General features: G+C 46.0%; 1 protein-coding gene and 1 long non-coding RNA gene across 14 annotated transcripts in view; one reads left to right on the plus strand and one right to left on the minus strand.

The window, feature by feature from the left end:
- The window catches only part of DLG2 (discs large MAGUK scaffold protein 2), a 1892764-nt gene that overhangs the window by 1122463 nt on the left and 747076 nt on the right, over window positions 1-23225 (plus strand). For all 13 annotated transcript variants that reach the window (XR_012800043.1, XR_012800042.1, XM_075592575.1 and 10 more), the window contains one exon: window positions 8568-8692. Coding sequence is in view for 11 of the 13 variants with exons in the window: in XM_075592575.1 (XP_075448690.1) it covers window positions 8568-8692 (125 nt within the window). In the remaining 2 variants the exon portion in view is untranslated. The remainder of the gene's footprint in view (window positions 1-8567; window positions 8693-23225) is intronic.
- On the minus strand, window positions 2260-20394 carry LOC142490375 (uncharacterized). Its single transcript, XR_012800045.1, has 3 exons — window positions 19974-20394; window positions 14572-14771; window positions 2260-2603 (listed from the first exon to the last, which is right to left on the minus strand). It is a non-coding gene; the product is annotated as an uncharacterized LOC142490375 (long non-coding RNA).

Genomic DNA, 23225 nt, shown 5'->3' on the forward strand with positions numbered 1-23225 from the left:
ATAATCAGAAAAGAGTTAAAAAAACAAGACCCTGTAAGTATCCACGTCTTATACTGTACACATTGCCAACGCTTGTCATAAATACATTTACTGTACAGTAAATTGAACAGAAGTGAAGATAAGAATAAAAATAGAATATAGGAAATAATTGTAACTACAGATGGCATAGCAAAGGTAGTACTCGAGAGACAAATACATACATGCATGTTAAATACAAAATCAGTGAACTGTAGATAAACAAAGATGACAAACAGTAGCATATTTATAAACTTCCATTTTAATTAGCAGTCTCTTTTTTTTTTATTATCAAAAGAGAGATTCCAGGTAGTTAAAAAGCAGTATTATTGTTGAATATCCGTCTCAACGTCCTACTTGACCTTAAAATATTTTCTGTGTAGTGCTTCACCCGGGTAATCCTCTGGTGGACATTTTAAGTCCTTGAAAATGGTGAGATCAGATGTGGAAAATATCTCAACCAGGGAATCTGTATTTCCTTGGGACACCCAGTTTAAAAATGCGCCCCTAATTGAAACTATTTAACAGGCATTTCAAGTAACCTGAACATATAGATGTAGCAGACGCTATTACCCAAATTAACGGGAACTAATGCACAGAATAACACGGTAAACAACACTTGTCTCGTTAAACATTGTTTTCACTGGCACACCTCTGAAATAACGCACCTGCGTTAACGCGTCGCATCGCTTTAGCAGGTGTAATAATGCCTGCTACCCCTGTATGTTCTTCAGATGAGAAATTTATTGTTTTTTATCTTCCAGATTTATAAATAAAAATGATCTTAATATGAGGAATATCACAGAATTTGTTATTGGACTACTTTCAGTAACATCCTGTCCCAGAAAACCCCTCTGAATACTTTAACTAATTAGCAAAATTGGGACACATTCAATCAAAAGCTACTGTACTGTATGTCAATTCTCAAGGCAAAGAAATGTGCACTTCTTGATTTTGTGTGTGCAAATATGGGCAAAAATAGACCATTGTCACAAAAGAAATGTCTACATGTTTGTACAAGTTCAAGCCCGTTATTTGTGGTTGGCGGTTTTGATGAAGATTTTCTCTGTAACATTTTCAGCAGCTGCAAGTTCAGCGTTGGCTGTGAATGCAAATGTGAAGGATTGTTCTGTATATGGATGTTCAAAACGATCACATGAGCGCGCAAACCATGCAAAATGTGTATGTTAGCGGTGCGCCATGCATTAGCTCAATGTGCAATGGGAAATATACTACATATTTCTCAGATTTCTCAAGTGTGCTTGTATCTCTCCATGTGTTGGATAGAGGAGTGTGTTGGGAGGTATATATATCATGGGTACCTGTTTCTCCTCCTTCCCTTCCATTGCCTTCATATTGGCAAATTACTTATAAGCTCCCAACGAGCGTCGGTTTGTTGGTAAAACTGCAAATTGATGGTGGAAAGTGTGATTTCTGCAAAATGTTTCTCTTTAAAGTTCTGCAAAATATTTAACCAGGAATTTAATTTGAAATAAAAAAAAACCCATTACGAATTTCGCCGCTGCCTTTTGGATCATTTCACACGTCTCTAGTTCCATAAACTAATAAAAACGCAAATAATATATTAGCTTTGTTTCACTCATAGTTACTAATTAATGAGAAGGGTTTAAATCTCGTATTTAATTAAATGATTTAATATTTAAAGTCTGTATATCTTTGCCTTCAGGACACCAATGACATTCTCTCTGTGAGCATCTGTAGAAACATTTAAAACAAAAACTTCTGATTCAATTTTTCGTTATTAGACACAGATGAATTATGAGTGTAAGGCACCACTTTTTTTCATGAATAAAAGACGAAAACTGAAATGTGAGTGAGATCGAGACCCTGATAAATGCAATTTTCGTATGCATTTTTTAACTCCTCTCTAATTTTTGTCATGGGCAATCCTCAAATTTCAAGCAAGTAAAAAGGGAGCAAAATAAGGGACAAATGATGGACATTAATGGGAACTAAAAGGGGAATTTGTAAAAAACAAACAAAAAAAAACACAATGTTGTGTCCATTTAAGGGCAAAAGGGGGCATTGCCATCCCTTGGTACATAGACCCCTAAAACATAAACTGGGTAAATGTTACTTTTGGAAAATGAGAATAGAGGATATATACTGCACACCAGTGAAGTATATAAAGAGATGATACATTTACCGGTGTCCCCGGTCCCAGGGATAAACTGTAAGTAATCTAGTATGTCCACTGAATAGTAAACAGATGAACCAGGGCACTTTGGATTTTTCAACAAATTAAACTTTATTGTGCCATAAGAACACACAACGTTTTGGCCTCTCTATTGGCCTTTCTGTTGCTTCATTTTATTTTGGAACTTGGAACTTGCCAGACTTGATGTTTCTGCGACCGGGCCAGTTTTCCGGACATTGTGGAAGAAGCCAGCCCTCTCCCGTGGTGGGGTTTTCCACTCCCTTCTGAAATCCTCCGGCATCCTGACTGCGGCATCCCATGGCAGCGGATCTCACTCCATGGGAGGTTCCATTCAGAAGAAGGGACCTCCCGCAGGCAGCCGCGGCTTTTACTGTCCATGGAGCTCCGTAGACAGTAAATCAGGCTACATCTGTGGATAGCATAAGTGTTCAGTATATGTACCTCTAATATCACACAGATTCATATATTTGTATATACTGTATTTGACTTAACTTGTAAGATCAGCGTTATGACGCAATATCTTTAAAACAGTGTTTTGTTTAACCTTTTTTTGTTTCAGGAATCCTATAATTATATTGTGAAAGTCTGAGGAACCCCAACCCTCCCTAATTGCGTGTCTGAGATCAGATGCATAGTCAATTCTTATTTATTTGGTACAATTTTCAAATTATCTGAAAACTACAAACCCTCCTAGGGATGCTCAAGGGTTCCTAGGAGCCCCTGTTGAAAAACACCGCTTTAAAGTATATGTTAATATCACTACTTCTCCCCGCCCCCCTGTTGACGGCCTTGTCACTCAGTGAGTCAGTGTTTAGACCAGCGGTGCGCAAACTGGGGGGCGCGACCCCCAGGGGGGCGCGAGACTGCCGACGGGGGGGCGCGGGGGTTACAGATGCCCCGCGCGCTTTCCGAAGGCACTTAAATTAAGTGCCGGGGGAGCTGCAGGGCCTCTGTAAACCTAACTTACCGTGACTCTGGCGGCTTCCTCCCTGCGTGGCCATGGCAACGCGGTGTCAAAATGACGCTGCGAGGTCATGTGACGTCACGCTGCTATGGCAACGTGACATCATGACGCCGGAGCGCGGGTAAGTGGGGGTTGGAGGGGGGCGCGGGAGTGAGGGAACCGCCGGCAGGGGGGCGCAGGGAAAAAAGTTTGCGCCCCCTGGTTTAGACTAACTTATTCATTCTGATTGTGGTGAAATTGTGGGCAGTTTTTTGGGCTGACCGCTCACTCCTTTCGCCTTTACAGGCATCAACATCAAACTAGTTCTTATCAGTTATTATACTGTAGGAAATTACTATGGGCACATTTACTGTATATACTGCATGTTCTTTCCATGTGTATCCCACGCAGCTCTGAGGGTATCTCATGCAGAAACAATACTTTAGAAAACAATGATGTTGAATTTGAGGCTGATTTGCAGTGACGTGGAAAGCATTTTGGAAGTTCTGCAGCCTTTCGTTTTATTTATAAAAGGGTGGTTATATATGCATGGAAGACAAGCTGTGATCATTATTATTATTATTATTATTATAATAGACAATACTAAAATAGTTTTTCCTTATATTTGGCTTTATTTGTTGTCTTAAAATTTGACACACTGGTAAGATCTTCACCAGATCTCTTTAATCTGCTCTTCTGTGAGCGGCTAATATAATTCTAATTATTATTTTGTCATTTTAAAGGGGAAGAAATTGTACATTTAAATAATCTGATGATTCCCTATTTCATAGCACGTCAATGTAAAAATTGAGTATCTTTAAACATTTTATAGGTCTAAATGCTCTTGTCTTTAGATTTTGGGAATTGTTTAAAGGAAAGTAAAACATAAAATGTTAGAAATTATCAACTTTAAGTTAATTAAAGGTAAAACATACAAAAGTGCAAACAGTGGGCTCTAAAATATTATCCTGTTTAAAGGAGCAGTCCCTCGTTGTGGGGAAAAACACACTATATTAATGGCACTGACTCCCTTAGCAAAGTTCAGTCATAATTAAAACAGCATACCCCCAGGAAATACATTTTTCTTTAACCTTTAAATGAACTGTTGGTGGGTGGTTAGGCCTCTCGGGTGGGTAGTGGGAGAGGTTAACCCTTTCATTACCATAGCGGTTACTAATGTTATGGTAATTAAGGGGTTAACCCCTCCCGTAACCTTCCCGGTAGGCCTAATCACCCAACCTGGGGCAATTACCCCCTTCACTCACCCCCTCTTCCCCCAATAAATCAGGTAGTCTGGCTTAACCCCTTAATTTCCTTAGCGCTTTGCTGCTAAGGTAATGAAGCTGCTTTTATTTTATTTTAATAACCCAGTATTGTAGCAGGGGGTCTCTGGAGCTGAATCCTATTGATTTCAGGTCCAGGGACCCCCTGCTTCCCAAGTTATAGGTCACATTATGGGGTGCCGGTATCCCTCTGGTTTGTTTAATTCCCCCGATCACATGGGCCGTGACACTGGAGAATTTAAATATGGCTGCCGGGATACCGGCACCCCATAACAGGCCCTGTAACTCGGGAAGTAGGGGGTCCACGAACCTGAAATCAATGTGGTTCAGCTCCGTAGACCCCCTGCTACAATACTGTATTATTAAAATAAAATAAAAGCCCTGCGATTGCCTGTTAGAGGCGCGCAGGTAGAGTGACTGATTCAGTCTATCTCTTACTGCATTTTTAACAGACAGGTGAAGCCAGGTAGGATTCACAAAGCAGGGACCCCCGCTGTATTAATCCAATGGGCCATTAGTCTGGCTGCTGGAATCTCGCGGTGTACAAGAGGTTGTCGTGTAAAACACGAGAGGCAAGCGGTAGAGAACAGGTAGCTATATATGAACTGAAATTGATACAGACTGCACGCGCGCACACACAAACACAAACACACACACACACATAGCTCAATATGAAGAATATTTATTTATTTAATATTATTAAATTATTGTGCAAATGCGTGTGCGTGATCAGCACTTGCAGGCCGCGCATGCGCAAGAGCAGTCGGCATGTGCTGATCGCGAATGCGCCGGCAAGCTCCCAATTGAGTCTGCGCTCGCCATTCGCGCAGACGGAGCAAACACAACATTTGTCCCGTTTTTTCCCGGGATGAATATGGTGACCCTATACTGAGAACATTGTTTTTCAGCTTTTGTGCCGCATTCTTGCGTGGTTGTTTATGTTGATATGTTGGATCAGGTTCTGTTTGGTGCACGTATGACTATACATTTGCTCAGATTAGTAGCAGTAAGTAGCGTCCTGTTTTATGTAACCACTAAACAGTTCTCATCTTTTTGCTGTGCTCCTTTGCAATTTTTGTTCATTTCCTGTTGTACCTAACAGGAAATTATAATACAATAATACAATAAGTACAACAAACATAAAATCAGACAATAGCAAAGGAAATCCCTGGCCCGGAGAGCTTGCTATCTAAATATGTAACATTATACTACACAGTACATTTGATTTCAGAGAATAATGCAGTCTAGTTGACGAATGCAGTAGCAAATGTCATAATATAGTGAACCCCTAAACTTAATGGATACAGCAACCTTAGGTATGAGACAATTTCCCACCTATTGTAAATGATGAATTTGGAGACATATTGCTTTTAGAACATTTTTGTGGGTACTCAATGTCCCGGGAGACCAGGTTCTTTTAACACCATTTATATATTACCGGAATCATTTCATTAGGCAAAATACAGTAAGATAGTAAAAACAAATTGCGTTTATTTCGGTAAACCCACGTACAACAAGAAGAAATACAGAAGAAACAGTTAAAAATACACTAACTTGGGGACTGGGGGGAAAATATAGGCTTTTCTAGGTGCAGCACGCCCGTTTGCATGAGCTTACCCTGACCGGGATATACCCCCTGATCTCCTGGTCTTCTTTTCAGCTTCAGTTCCCAGCCGTGACCGCTATTTCAGTTCTCAGAACTTGGCCGCAAAAGACGGGACTTAGCCTCTGCGAGGCAGACATTCCTAGCTTCAAAACAAAGCCGGTTGCTCTACTATTTTGACCAGAGCAACTTTGAAAAGCCCGCCTTAGCTTCATCAACTCAAGTCACTAGATGGTCTGGTTCTCTGTCTCGGCCATCTACTTACATACCCTCCGCTAAGCTATCCTTAGTATGGAGGTAGGAGGAGCGACCAATCGGGATGTGGGAACCCTATCCCACCAGCCAATAGAAACAGGGAATCGTCTCTAGGCTGACGTCAGAGGAGGGGGCGTGTCAAGCCGGCTCGGGATGCCCCGTGGAAAGGAAATATGAATCGACCAATGGGAAACGCGCCGACATTCTGCCGCTTCCCATGGCCAACCCATTGCCACCTACTGAGCAGGCTCCACTAAACCTGGCAGACTAGAGGATCCTCCCTGCAGGGGGGTCTCTGTTCCCTGGACTCAGTACTCTGCCCTGCCCGTCCATTTAGCACCCCAACACCTCTCAACATCCTGTCTATTCTTTGAACTACGGACTATATGCAGACTTGCTGGCACCATAACCAGATGGCCTTGCGGACTGCATAGAGCCTTATAATAATTGTATAAAGTACACAAAACATATTTTAATACATGGGGGACCTTGGGGAGGCTCATGGCTGTACTGGATATAGAACTGAGATATCGGGGTTTGAAAACTAGGAGGACACGGTGCAGCCCTGGTGTAATTCCAGCCGCATACCGGCAAATCATGCCTGCTCGCCTGGTAGAATTAAGGTACTAACGGTAGCTCTGGTCCCCGAACTCCTGAAAACAAAAGAATTGCATTCTTACCCAAATATCCCACCTAAAACGTACACACAGCAAGTTTCATGAGTCTGGGGTAAAGGGACATGGAATGTGGAAAAGCAGGGGTCACTTTAACTTTATATGTACAGATACCTGGCTCCTGGCTCATAGTGTTGAGTAGCTACAGGGACCCAAGGGCAACCAGAGGGCTTAACCTTTTATTGTTTACTTAACATGGCAAAAACAGAGCTCCTTATACTACCTCCCAAACCTGGCCCTACTACATCCTTCCACATTGCTATTGGAAATACGATCATTCACCCAGTAGCCCAAGCACGCTGCCTAGGGGTCACACTTGATTCCTCTCTCTCATTCTCCTCTCATATTCAAAACGTTTCTAAAACTTGTCGCTTTTTCCTCCGCAATATCACAAAGATACGCCCTTTCCTCTGTTACTCAACTGCTAAAACTCTGACTCAGGCCCTCATTCTCTCACGTCTCGATTACTGCAACCTCCTGCTGTCCGGCCTTCCTACCTCTCACCTGTCTCCCCTACAATCTATCCTAAACACTGCTGCCAGAATCACTCTACTCTTTCCTAAATCTGTCTCAGCGTCTCCCCTGCTGAAATCCCTCTCCTGGCTTCCGATTAAATCGCGTATCTCACACTCAATTCTACTGCTCACTTTTAAAGCTTTACATTCTTCTGCCCCTCATTACATCTCAGCCCTAATTTCTCGCTATGCACCATCACGACTCTTGCGTTCTTCTCAAGGATGTCTTCTTTCTACCCCCTTTGTATCTAAAGCTCTCTCCCGCCTTAAACCTTTCTCACTTTCTGCCCCACACCTCTGGAATGCTCTTCCCCTCAATACCCAACTAGCCCCCTCGCTATCCATCTTTAAGACCCACCTTAAGACACATCTGCTTAAAGAAGCATATGAGTAGCACTGGATAATCATGGACACATGACACAAAGCTTGGCCTCCTGCAGACGCACTTACTAGTATTCCCTCCTACTGTCTCTGTACGTTCTCCCTACCTACCAATTAGATTGTAAGCTCCTCGGAGCAGGGACTCCTTCCTTAATGTTACTTTTACAGTATGTCTGAAGCACTTATTCCCATGATGTGTTATTTATATTTGTTATTTATATGACATGTATTACTACTGTGAAGCGCTATGTACATTTTATGGCGCTATACAAATAAAGACATACATACATACATACATACATTGTATAGCCTGGTTACCCTTGCCCATCCCCCTCAAATTCTCAAGTAACACAACACAGGTTGTCTAAAACCATCATTATAATTCTGTCCCAATCATCAAATGTGTCCTTTTTCTATAATTCCAGCATCTGTTTAGCGTACACTTTTTATTTTACAGTGCTCCTCTTTATTAAGATTCCACCTCGCTTTCCAATGCAAACTCAATCATTTGGCAACTCAGTCATTTGCCCTGAGTTTCAGGGAGCGAGACCTGATCTCCCATATCTAACAATCATTGCTAATCGTCTCATTCTTCAAAAAATTAGAAGAATTAAAAAAATATCACGGATATATGTTACAGTGTCACTTATTCCTAATGTTTGAGCAATATCGTTTTTTTACTGTACTTATATAGGTATTTTCTGTTCCTTGTTCAACAGGGAAATTCAGGCTTGGGGTTTAGTATCGCAGGAGGCATAGATAACCCTCATGTAGCAGATGACCCTGGAATATTTATTACCAAGATTATACCAGGAGGAGCAGCAGCTGAAGATGGAAGACTCAGGTAAGATGATATTTTGTATACAGTATTTCAATGTTTTATTGCATACAGTATAGATACTTACATTACAAACATGGCTCAGAAGAAATTCTCTTTAGAGCCGTATGGCTCCTATTCATTAACTGTAGATACTGTAAGTAATTATTTGTTTTATTTTAATATTAATTTGGGCTAATAAAGTACAAAGTGCTTTGTCCCAAACAGCTTGCTATCTAATTGTAGTGCCTCAGGCACATGGAGAGTTAACATTTGGGATTCAACCCAGGTTAATCAGCAGTAATACCACTGGTTATGTACCATTACCACATTACTCCCTTATGACTCCAATTTTGTCATTGTGTCTCTTATTCAATTACATTTATTTCTCTAATAAATCTGTTACTGTTTTTTGTACCCCAAGAGTTTGATATACAGTATTGCCTGTGTGGGTTCTGTAGACTGGCAGAAGCTAAAAGGAATGTAGTATTCTATGGCTGAAAATGTAGGACGGATTTACTGCACAAAACCTACAAGAGGACGTGAGCTATGGAAAAGAGAAACCAGATTAAGCCATTGGGGCTTATTCACTAAACTTCGATAAGTGCATTATAGCACTATAAGTGCTGTTTTAGTGCGATCTTGCATGTGCAGCTATTCACAAAGCTCTGATAACAGGGCAACATCGTGATAAAATGGCTTTTTATAGTACTGTAATACTTTTGCTGCAACAAGTGCCCAAACTCGCATTTCTTGCCAGAAATTGCTATTCACTAAGCTCTGATATGCACATAGTACTATAAAAACGTGCAATCTTTTCTCGCCAGCTAAAGGGTGGTGCTAAAGGAATTACTGCTGCGGCCAGCTTCAATCTAACAAATACCTGTAATTTTCTGGGGCTTTTTTCGGCTGGCGCCGAACTTGGCCGCGCACCAGCCGCATCTTCCCTTCATCCTGTCCGCGACCCCTGGCTGCTCCCCCTCTGCTTCCCAGCGTCTGCTTCCGCTCTGCTTCCCTAGAGCTGATCCCCAGCGTCACGGGACGCCTTCGGGATGCCGCCGGAATGGAGGCAACGGAGGCACCAGTGCGGCAGGCATCGGGGAAAAAACGGTGCCTGCACGCGGTTTTAAATTACCCGGGGTGGCGGCCGCTTTAGACTCAGGGCGGCCGCCACTGTACAATATGCATAACAAGGAGTTTCTTTTATTTTTACTGCATAGGATTGATACCGGAGGCCCGGAGGTCCCCACGTTTCCCGGATATCCGGGGTTCCCACAGGTCTCCGGCGGTCCCCGCGGGCCTCTGGTAACAATCCTATGCAGTAAAAATAAAATGACAGCCAGCTAACTGCTAAGGTAATGAAAGGGTTAAATAGCTGGCACTTCTTTGTTGTTGGTACAGGGGGAGGGGGAAGCTTGTAATTGCCCCAGGGTGGATGTTTAGGCGTTGCAGGAGGGTGGCAGTAGAAGTTAACCCCTTCATTACCTTAGTGGTTACAACTGCTAAGGCAAGAAAGGGGTTAACCTCGCTACCCTGCCACAAGGCCTAAACACCCACACTGAGGCAACTACCACCTTTACACACACCCCTGTACCAAAAACACCACACTGGAAGGGGTAAAAGTGCTATTAGCCAAATTTATTGCATCCGTTTACATAAAAGGATATGTAAAATAGAAGGAATGAGGGACGTTTCAGACCTCCCGGTCTTTTATCAGGAGAGCTTGAAAAAGTCCGGGAGGACTGAAACGTCGCTTATTCCTTCTATTTCTCATACCCTTTTATGTAAACTGATGCAATACATTTTTCTACATTTATACAAAGACAGTGAGTGCTGTAGATTTTTCTATTTTGTTGGTATAATATATATATATGTATATATACCATATGATACCGGTTGCAACACGACATCAAGGGACAGCACGCAGGTAAGTAAATCATAATTTTATGATTTACTTACCTGCGTGCTGTCCCTTGATGTCATATTGCAACCGGTATCGTATGGTCTGTTATTGCTTAATGGGATAATCACCAAAACGTATTTACTTGCAAATGGTGTGCCGGCTGTGCATTGGATTATATATATATATATATAGACACAGAACGGTATTGTCTATTCATTTTTGATTATTAAAGCTCGGCTAACACGGTACTGATACCTCTACATCTATCTATCTGTCTGTCTGTATGTATATATGTATATATATATATATATATATATATATATATATATATATATATATATATCAAAAACAAACCAAAGCAGAGACCTGATGTGTGTGCAAAGAGATTGGTAGGAGACAGTGTATACACAATTAAACAGAAGAGCCAAGAGCTAAAACGCTCTGTCGGAGAGGATGAAGATTTAGGATGAAGTATAGTGTCCGCGACGCGACGGATGATGTCACCCGCGAAAGTTATAATTTAACTTTCGGCGACAGGGTGATTGATTGGTTCAGAGACTGTCACATGTCTCTGAAAAATCAAATTTAACCGCTACCAAAAATATTTCCGCTCCGTCGCCGTTGCGCTTACTATAAGCACTGGCGACAGAGTCAATTGTTTTGTTTTCGAGCGACGTCACGTTGCCGTTGCGGGCACTATAAGCTCAGCCTTAGGAGGACAAAAGTGCAACAATAAAATAACACTGTAATTGAATAAAGTATCAAGGAAGCAACTTGTACGAAAGTAAAATGTATCAATAACAAGGCAGCAGGGGAAAAAGAGGAACCTAGGAAGGGTGGAGAGGGCAATTACATACAGACATTCAGACATGCAGACATACAGACATACATACATACAGACATCATAAAGTATCAAATTCTCTGAATGAGAAAATAGAAACTGACAGCTGGTTAAACTGTGCAGTACCACAAAGGGTCCACAGTTTGAAAGCAGTATAATCACGAAGTATAAAATCCCTGGTATGGTCTATACCACAGAACAGTTAATACCACAGCAATTACTATGTAGAGTCAAATGGTGCAAAGGTATGTGGAAAACAGTACTAACTTCTCTCCAATGATTGGGTACCTGGGGAAACAAAGAACAAACAAAAACACAAAAGAGCATAGAAGCAAAACAAGCATAGCCAGCAAGGTCATGGCACTGGTACCCTGCCGATCACGTTGCATCTCATTGTATACTGGCAAAGTAGTAGTATATTCCAAACCACGTAGACATCTCTGTTCTGACAGTACATGACATAGAGGTTTATGGTCCACTAGTGTCAGTAATGTTGCATATTACTTAACACAAAGACCACACAAGACTGCAACAGGTCCATGCAGGAACATTCTAAATAATACTTAAGTAATAATCCCTGAAGAACAGGGCATTACTGGCCAATAATGCCCTGGCTGGAAGAGTTGAAGGCCCGAGGCAAAGCCGAGGGACTTTAACCAAGCCATGGCATTATTGGCCAGTAATGCCCTGTTCTGAGGGGTTATTACTATTATAGGCTAAATGTAGGCTTATTTCATAAATAATAGACACTTTTGAATAGTTAAATAGTTTTTTTTATTAAAATAAAATGGAAGATACATGAAACCACCTCTAGATACTCCCTGCGCCCCCCTTACCTGCTGCCTCCTCGGTCGTGCCCCCCCCTCGCCTCTAATGATGCGTCAAATGACGCTGCGGGGTCATGTGATGTCACTTGACCCGCAGCATCATTTGACGTCACATCACTATGGTAAGCAGACATATGGTTTACTCTCACTCTCCCCCGAAGGGAAGAGCACATGGGAAGGCCCAATCTCAGCCTCCCAGTTATGTGAACTGCCTTCCTCAGAGGGGAAGGACAACTACTAACTTTAAGGCGGTCCTGCCCTTAAGTACAGCCAGGAGGCATTCACCCTGCTGTCCCAGCTACAACAGTATATACCACCCTCTGCTGTCACTCAAGTGCAGTAACAAATGTGAGGGGGAAAACACCATAGCAACTACTGGCAACCAGATTGTACCAGGGTTTACTGCAAGCCCAAGGGCAGAATAGTAGCCATCAGGTGACCTGGCTACACATACATACACACACACACACACACACACACAAAGCACACTATCTTAACGACAGAATTTATCTTAAAGGATTCAGTCTAAGAGGTGGCTGCATGCTTGCCTTCCAAACACACACACACACACACACACACACACACACACACACACACACACACACACACACACACACACACACACACACACACACACACACACACACACACACACACACCACAGCACCTCCTCTACACTCACTACACAGCACCTCTACACACACAGCAGCACCTCTACACACACAGCAGCACCTCTACACACAGCAGCAGCTCTACACACACACACACAAACACACAAAATCTGCTGCTACACACACATGCTATACCCATAAACACTGCTACTGACGCACACACACACAGTAGCTCTATACACACACACACACACACATCAGCTCTACACTCACACAACCTGCATCTACACATACAACAGCACAACACACACACACACACACACTGCAGCCACAATCAAAAATGTAGCTACCCCCCCAGCTCTACACACAACACAGCACAGCACAACACAGCACCTCTACACCCCCCTCCCACACAACACTGCACCTCTATACACAACACACTTACTTCTTTGCAGTCTCTCTCCCCCCCCGCCCGCCCAATTCAACTGAATCTGCTCGGGAGGGGGAGGAGTCAAACCGTGACCAATCCCCTGCCATGTCTCAGAGCTTTTACTTAATTCAAACCAATCCCCTGCCCTGTCTCAGCTGTTCTGAAAGCTGATTGGCTAGAAATAAACAGATTGAAAACTGCACTTTGCAAGCTGCTGAAATTCAGGGCATTACTGTGGATAATGCCCGGAATTTTAACCAATCAGAAAGCAGGGTTTTCAATAATGCCCTGAATTTTACTGCTTTAGCCTATAATGTAGGTTATCTCAGTTACCGGTTGCATAATAAAAAGGGTCAATTGTATGTAGATTGGATCCGTCCAGTCATTTGGTCATACATTAGTGGACCTGAAGGATCACCTGAAATCATGGCCTCAATCATCTTTTGTAGGGCTCCTGCTCAACCATATTACACAGTGCTAAGCTTACACCATACAACGTACAGGATCCTCAGCATAAAGGGGAACAGACACAGCCGCAGATATCCTTGTGCATCTTTATTAGGTCAATGTACATACGTAGCAGACGTTATCATGGTACCTTAACCCCTTTGCTGCCAGAGGGGCCTACAAAGCATTGAAGATAATAATGTGCTTCACAATGGCTTTTATGTTTCTGCAATCAACAATACGTTAGCTACAACTATATGTACAGTATGTACATTCTCTACATACAAATAGAAAAGGTTACTTCAAAAACGGTTGAAATGTCCTTTTCTTCTGACCTGTCCTTCAATCCCTCATTAACTGACATCAAAGGGACTAATTTACATGGAAAATGCAGAAATACCAGGAACACCTGCTGATGCTGAATAATATGTTTGTTTTTTTAGCCCTCTGGTATATTAATTAACTTAATTAGGATTACTCAGAGATAAATAAAGGAAGTTATGGAGATGATGTTAATCACATGCTGACTTGATTTAACCCTTTTCACAGTCATTAAGAGATTAAATATATGCCAACAAATTTACTGCAATAATGGCAATTAAAATGGTACCTCACTGATTCACATGTTTTTGTTTTAAATCAATAAAACATAACCAGTTTACGGTATTTAGTGATTTATTATCAAATATATTGTATACTTCTTTACATTTGTTGTTTTAAATTAACAAAAGCTATATAATTGCTGAGTAAGATTTTGTTTTTAGCTAGACTTTTAAATACAACTTGATTTGTCCTATACGTTACATGGTGGCTTTATAGGACGAGATTACGCCTCTCTGTTTCTTACCTTCCTCTTGATTGTGGATGTGCTTTAGTATAAACGCTGTTGATATTCTATACACTGTGTTAATGCCATCTGCCGTTAATGACAAAGAGTTTACTCTGTTCTTTCTGGGTTCCCAAGTGCTTTTCCCACTTCATCATGTTCTTCAAAAGCAAATGATTCACATCTGTCATCAAAACCGGTCAGATTTAAAGTGAGCTTTACTGTAAGGAGGAAACGGGGATTGTGTAAGAGAAGGTGAGGAGAGTTCAGTGTTATGAAAGATTTTACTGTGTGATATAACATATAACATTTAAATGACAAGATCATTCGGCAGAAAATATATATGTAACCCCCCTATCCCCCCCCCGGCAGCAGGGGTAGGGTGTACATGTGTGAACAAAGTCCTGCTTCGCTCCCGATGGGATTAGAGTGTCAGCTCCTTGGTCAGTTACCTGTGATCTCAGGGTTCCCGTTGGCAGGTTCAGGCCTTGGCTGTAATGGAGGGTAGTTGGTGGTTTGGAGGACAAGATAAGAAATAGGGCGCCAGGATCTTTTGCAACTCACAGGTATTTTATTGACAGGCACACCAGCTCCAGGCTTGCACAGGATCAATTATTATCTTATATTATACTAGCGGAGAGACCCGGCGTTGCCCGTGAGTGAAATTTCCCGCTAGGAAAAGGTGGGGGGAGGGACAGTGGACAGGAGATGGGGAGGGAAGAGGGACAGTGGACAGGAGGAGGGGGGGGGGGCAGTGGACAGGAGGGGATGGGGACAGTGGAAAGGAGGGGGGGACAGTGGACAGGAGGGGGGGGAAAGTGGACAGGAGGGGGGGACAGTGGACAGCAGGGGAGGCAGTGGACATGAGGGGGGGGGGCGGGGGACAGTGGACAGGAGGGGGGGACAGTGGACAGGAGGGGGGAACAGTGGAAAGGAGGGGGGGGACAGTGGACAGGAGGGGGGGACAGTGGACAGGAGGGGAGGGGGACAGTGGACAGGAGGGGGGGGACAGTAGACAGGAGGGGGGGGACAGTGGACAGGAGGGGGAGGAGAGTGGACAGGAGGGGGGGAGAGTGGACAGGAGGGGGGAGACAGTGGACAGGAGGGGGGTGACAGTGGACAGGAGGGGGGGGGAGAGTGGACAGGAGGGGGTTGAGAGTGGACAGGAGGGGGGGTGAGAGTGGACACGAGGGGACGGGACAGTGGACAGGAGGGGACGGGGACAGTGGACAGGGACATTGGACAGGAGGGGACAGGGACATTGGACAGGAGGGGACGGGGACAGTGGACAGGAGGGGATGGGGACAGTGGACAGGAGGGGACGTGGACAGTGGACAGGAGGGGACGGGGACAGTGGACAGGAGGAGTCGGGGACAGTGGACAGGAGGGGACTGGACAGTGGACAGGAGGGGACAGGACAGTGGACAGGAGGGGACGGGACAGTGGACAGGAGGGGACGGGACAGTGGACAGGAGGGGACGGGACAGTGGACAGGAGGGGATGGGACAGTGGACAGGACAGTGGACAGGAGGGGACAGGACAGTGGACAGGAGGGGACAGGGACAGTGGACAGGAGGGGACGGGGACAGTGGACAGGAGGGGGACAGTGGACAGGAGGGGGACAGTGGACAGGAGGGGGACAGTGGACAGGAGGGGGGGGACAGTGGACAGGGGGGGGACAGTGGACAGGAGGGGGGGAGAGTGGACAGAAGGGGGGTGACAGTGGACAGGAGGGGGGTGACAGTGGACAGGAGGGGGGGAGAGTGGACAGGAGGGGGGGGAGAGTGGACAGGAGGGGGAGAGAGTGGACAGGAGGGGGGGGGAGAGTGGACAGGAGGGGGGGAGTGGACAGGAGGGGGGGAGAGTGGACAGGAGGGGGGGAGAGTGGACAGGAGGGGGGAGAGTGGACAGGAGGGGGAGTGAGAGTGGACAGGAGGGGGGGGTGAGAGTGGACAGGAGGGGGGGTGAGAGTGGACCGGAGGGGGGGTGAGAGTGGACAGGAGGGGTGGTGAGAGTGGACAGGAGGGGGTGAGAGTGGACAGGAGGGGGGGACAGTGGACAGGAGGGGGGGCATTGGACAGGAGGGGGGGGAAAGTGGACAGGAGGGGGGGGACAGTGGACAGGAGGGGTGGGACAGTGGATAGAAGGTGTGGGACAGTGGACAGGAGGGGGGGGGACAGTGGACAGGAGGGGGGGCATTAGACAGGAGGGGGGGGACAGTGGACAGGAGGGGTGGGACAGTGGACAGAAGGGGTGGGACAGTGGACAGGAGGGGGGGGTGGGACAGTGGACAGGAGGGGGGGTGGGACAGTGGACAGGAGGGGGACAGTGGACAGGAGGGGGGACGGACAGTGGACAGGAGGGGGGGGTGGGACAGTGGACAGGAGGGGGGGTGGGACAGTGGACAGGAGGGGGGACAGTGGACAGGAGGGGGGGTGGGTTTCTTAAAATGTACGGGTCCCTCCTCTCCACTCCCCCTGTATGTTTCTCCGCTCCCCCCTCTCTCTCTGCTCCTGCCCCCCCATGCGTAGCTCCAGTCCCCACCCTAGAGTGTCTGACACACACACAGTGTCCCACACACACACACACAATGTGTCCCACACACACACAGTGTCACACACACACACACACACACACACACACACACACACACACACACACACACACACACACACACACACACACACACACACACACACACACACACACACACACTGTGTCCCACACACACACACACACACACACACACACACACACACACACACACACACACACACACACACACACACACACACACTGTGTCCCACACACACACACAGTCCCCCCCCTCCACACACACACACACACACACACACACACACACACACACACACACACACACACAGTCACACACACACACACACACACTGTCCCACACACACACACAGTGTCCCACACACACACACACACACACACACAGTATGTATGTTTCTCCGCTCCCCCCTCTCTCTCAGCTCCTGCCCCCCCATGCGTAGCTCCATTCCCCACCCTAGAGTGTCTGACACACACAGTGTCCCACACACACACACACACAATGTGTCCCACACACACACACACAGTGTCACACACACACACACACGCACAGTGTCACACACACACACACACACACACACACACACACACACACACAAACACACAGTGTCACACACACACACGCCACCTCTCCTTCCGTCCGCCGCCATCTTAGTTACTCCGCGAGGGCGGAAGGGGGTCCTTCCGTCCGCCGCCATCTGAGGCGCCGCGTGGCATGGCAGCGGCAGGCTACCCTGCCTACTGCCTGTCCCCGCGTCGGGGAGGGAGGTGAGTGGAGCAGGAGGGAGTGGAGCGGGAGGGAGGTGAGAGGAGCGGGAGGTGAGTGGAGCGGGAGGTGAGTGGAGCGGGAGGTGAGTGGAGCGGGAGGTGAGTGGAGCGGGAGGGTGTGGAGTGGGAGGGTGTGGAGCGGGAGGGAGTGGAGCGGGAGGTGAGTGGAGAGGGAGGAGAGTGGAGCGGGAGGGAGGTGAGTGGGGAGGGAGGTGAGTGGAGCGGGAGGTGAGTGGAGCGGGAGGGAGGTGAGTGGAGCGGGAGGGAGGTGGAGGGAGGTGAGTGGGGAGGGAGGTGAGTGGAGCAGGAGGTGAGTGGAGCGGTAGGGAGTGGAGCGGGAGGGAGGTGAGTGGAGCGGGAGGGAGGTGAGTGGGGAGGTGAGTGGGGAGGGGAGTGGGGAGGGAGGTGAGTGGAGCAGGAGGGAGGTGGAGGGAGGTGAGTGGAGCAGGAGGGAGGTGGAGGGAGGTGAGTGGAGCGGGAGGGAGGTGAGTGGGGAGGTGAGTGGAGCAGGAGGGAGGTGGAGGGAGGTGAGTGGAGCGGGAGGGAGTGGAGCGGGAGGGAGGTGAGTGGAGCGGAGGTGAGTGGAGTGGGAGGGAGGTGAGTGGAGCGGACGGGAGGCGGGGAGGTGAGTGGAGCACCGGGGAGGAGTGGAGGTGAGTGTGATGGGGGGGGGAGAGGACAGAGAGAGAGGTGTGTGTGTGTGTGTGTGTGTGTGTGTGTGTGTGTGTGTGTGTGTGTGTGTGTGTGTGTGTGTGTGTGTGTCATCACTCCGCCTCAGGCCGATGAGAGGTGTGGGGGCGGGCGGCCAAAGGGACCTATGAGATTTCCCCTAGGGACACAGGAAGATGCAGACAGGCATACAGTGCTTTCACTAATATATAATAAGATTGTATTGTATGTCTTTATTTATACATCGCCAAAAGTGTACTCAGCGCTTCACAAAGAATACAGTACAGGGAATTATAATTATACAATAAGTGCAGCAAAATCAGACAATAGGAAAGGAAATCCCTGCCCCGAAGAGCTTACAATCTAAGAGGTTTCATGGGAAACTTACACAGAGACAGCAGGTGAGGGAGTACGTGCTTTAGATGGCAGTGCTTGGTCACAATGGGTGGTGGGAGTGACTGAGTGTGGGACATTAGCCATGAGTGCAGGCTATTGGGATGCTTCATTTGTGGGGTAAAATTTAAGGAAGGTCAGTGTTAAATGAAAAGTTTAACACCATTTACAGGGGAAGATGTGGCAGGGAGGCATGAGTGAGATCAGGTGTATATGTCTGGCTCCAGGCTTAGGAGAGATCCCTAGCAGCAGGAAGGAGTAGATAGAGGGTGTGAATGGAGGATTTGTGTGGGTGTTTTTTTATTGAGGGTAAAGAAGTTGTTGGGAGAGAGGTGTATAAATAAAGGTGCAGTGGGGAGTGGGGATGTTATAGAGAATAGAACTGCTCACAAAGGAGTGAGGAAACTGCAAACAGAAAAAGAAATAGGGAGTGCATAGTGAGATGCAGGAGGAGAGAGTTCCAAGGTGCTGGAGGATAAAAGTGTACAAATAATCACAGATGTTAAAAGTTAATGTCTCACAGTGGCAAAGTTGTAATGCAGAGTCCAGATCTTCATCCAATCTTTACCTCCAATTTCAACTCCAAAATTAACTCTTGTAGAAACTTTAGATGTAGAGCTATGATGTGACGCTTTGATGTTACACAGCTTTATGGCTAACAGCCATGCTAAAGTGACTTAAGTACTCTATTCACATGCATTTGACTAACACTTAAGGGAGGGGTTTGTCTAATCAACTCACAGACATACAAAATAGTTAATTAGATTATCATTTCTCTCTCAATTGATAGGAGTCAGCTCACACAAATACCCCAAAAGCCTCCTATAGAGCACAATACCTCATTAGACAGGTTCCCTGTATAATGCTCTCTTCAGGGCATGTTCCCTCAGTGCCCCTTCCCATTCAGGTAAGAAATTCTGGATCAGTCTTGGCCTCTAGTCCACCACAAATCATTTGGGCTTCCAAGCACACTGCATCCCAAAATACTGCTTCAGCCTCAAAATCACTCAGGAAGGGCTTACTTCAATTCTCTTGGTCTTGTCTGTGCCTCCCAGGAGCTGGGATCCCAGGCAGTCTTCCTCTAGCAGTCCCCTGGTCTTCACTGTTCCAACTGTCACTAACTTACTAACTCCTAACTTACTAACTTCTATATTAATAACTCATGAGTTACTAACTTATTCCTAACTCCTAACTCACTAACTTATATCTCACTCCTTGCCTGTCCTCCCCTCAACTGACAACTGCCTAAACTGTCCCTCTCAACTGTCTTAATCTTAACTGTAATACTTCTCATAGCCTCACTGGTTGCCTAGCAACATGTTAACTGCAGACTTTGAAGCTCTGACATACTCCTATGAAAAAGTAAGGGGACTATCTATCTCCTACAACCGCCTCTCCTCACTGTCCTCCCTGTCCCTCTCCTCAACTGATTACTGACTAAACTGTCCCTTTTTTAAATGTCAACGTGAGCTCCCTCGCGCTACAAACTGCCTTAACTGCAAATGCAGCCGCCCTATTGGCTAAGCCGCAGCATGTGACATTCCCCTGAGGCTCATGGGACTTGTAGTCCCTGCTTGCAGCCTTTCCTGTAATGGCCTCCGCACCTGCACCTCTATGCGCATGCGTGACCGACTTCGTATGCGCGGCCAAACACAACATGGCCGCCTCGAGTCCTCCTGCGCAACTGCGCATGCGCGCGCCCCGCGCACGTGCCCAACAAATGTGGCGGCGCCCTGCAGAGGGAGCCGCCGGCAAGCCCGTTGCCACCCCCAACAGCCTCCCACAGCAGCGGAGGTAAGGGGAGAAATGGAGAACCGGGGAGCCAGAGGGGACCTGGCTACATATATTTTTACAAAAATAAAAAAAATTGTGAAGATGTTCACATATTCAGATTTAAAGCATATTTATCCAGTGTGAAGTTATTCGAACACTTAACGCGGCAATTAATGCGGGAATCCGTGATCACAATGGGGGCAAAGCCCGTTGTGTTTAGTGTACTGACCGCGGCGCATTAGCTTCCCAAAGCAGGGACCCCTGCTGTGTGAATCCTACCGCCGTCTGCCTGTGTGTAATAGACGCTCAGAAAGAGAGTCTGTATCAGTCCCTCTAACTACGCGCCTCTCACAGGCGTTGTCATTTCCTCCAGTCCGGAGTTGCTGTGGTGAGCGGTGAACATCCGGGTCATATCGGGAGAGGTTGTGTTACCTTCTGAGACCCCTGCTGGACGGTGGCTCAGACACACTGGGACTTCACTGAGGAAAAGTTTGGCGTGTGAGCAGAGCAGTGTCTTCCGGCAGTTGGCGAATGAGTATACTCATTACATGCTTATTATTCACATATGTTTGTGAGTTTAAATTTGTTGGACTTACTAAATTAATTAAATGTATATTTTCATATTACACTAGGATCGGGCGCTTTCTTTCTTATCGTTTTGTAGATTCACTGGGAGGTCGTTGGTTCCTTGCAGAGAGCAGCCGGTATCCAGATTAGTGGGCCATCATCTATTTTCCTAATATTTACAGGACTATTTCTTTTATATGGTTTTTTATTGATTTTATCATTTTTGTTGATTTTTTGTTTGAAATTTTATATGCATATTTTTGGACATTTTGGTCATTAGCTCACACTAATTTAGTTATACACTGATTTTATATTATTGTGTGTATTTTTATTTTTTATAATTTAGATATTTCTGCTGACATCAAATTGTCATTTATATATATGTATTAAATTCATTTATTACACATACCATCTAAGTGTTGGGAGAGACAGTTACCTGAGGGGCGCAGTTTTTTTGTCTGTTTAATTGTATATGTATATGTATATATATATACATATTCTTTGAATTATCAGTTTTTCCATGTGTATACGAGATGGTCCACTAAATGTTTTTTAGTGTTTTTATCCTAGTTTGTCAGCATTGTCCTTGTACATTGTTTATTTAATAAAGTCATTATTTTGTATCCACCTTTAAGAGTGATTGATTAACACACACATTCCCAGCTCGCTCAAACTCCTACTCCCAAGTTAAAAAGGTGAGGAGGAGTGAGCTCTGGGGGGGGGTGCGCCACCTACCTCCATACAACTGTTACCAATCAGAAATTGACAAACTTATCATTACAAATGATAAGTAATTAGCCAAGTTGCTGATCGATCCATTCTCCTGTGATCTCCATTGTGAGGCTCCGGCCAGAGTGTCACCCAAGTGCTGCTGCCGTGGAGATGTCAACCCAAAGGGCGAGCAGGCGCTGAGTCCTGTATCTGTGATGTCATCAAAGGTGACGGCGCACCCTGAGGGGAGGCGCACCAAGGCCTTGGAGGTGAGGGGGCGTCGGATGTGCCTGCTCCCGGACGGGAGACCCCCGCAGATGCCCAGGACCATTGGAGTGGTGAGGATGTGTTTCCTTCCCAGGTTCCACTGGTGGAATCCATTGGAGAGGTACCGGCCGGTTCTTCTTCTGCACCGCAGACGTCAACAACCTTCCGGTGCAACCGGATGTGGTCATCATGGAGGCGACCGCCGCGGCAGAGGAGGACCTTGACACCCGCTCCGGTGAGTAAGGCCCGACTTTTTTATTCTTGCAGCGACATCATGACCGGGCCGAAGACGTTAGGCCCCTATGGACCCTGATCAGCATAAAGTGCTGGCGGTAACAGGCCATGGTAGCCCTAATGTGCTTGGCACCTCTGAACACACTGCTGTGCCAAAAGCTTCCACATACATTTCCCAGGACAATGAAAGGGTAACAAAATCTTCCCAGGACTGGAGAAACTGGGCTGGGTTTGATGATGATCCTGCTGGGGGTGGGATGCAAGAATATGTGATATTTTCTTGAGAAGGGTCAGAAAGGTCAGGAACACCCTCTGGGGCAGCTTCCGAGTCTTATGTTTCTATGTGTAATGCAAATGTGGAGAAAGTATTGCCGTCTATTGCATTCTATTTTATGCAAAGTGTCTTCATTCTTGACACAGGTAGAATAGCTCAGCCAGGATGAAAGTTATAAAAGTCAGAGAGGACTATTATAATGGTCTCTCTCTTAAAGCAGCAGTCTAAGCTGACATGTTCCCCCCCTTTAATATGTTCATCAATACAATCCAAACAATGATGAGTGATTAGCAAAGTTGCTGATCGATCCGTTCTCCTGTGATCGATTTGGCAAAGATTCATCTTGGGGGTTCACTAAATGGCTGTCAGTGCAGCAGGAGAGGACCAAAGATGCAAAGTTCTGTGGGGAAGATCATGTGACCAGGCAGTCACTAGATAAAATTGGTGC

The sequence above is a fragment of the Ascaphus truei genome, chromosome 3 (genome assembly GCF_040206685.1).
Source record: "Ascaphus truei isolate aAscTru1 chromosome 3, aAscTru1.hap1, whole genome shotgun sequence".
NCBI classification, from domain to species: Eukaryota; Metazoa; Chordata; class Amphibia; order Anura; family Ascaphidae; genus Ascaphus; species Ascaphus truei.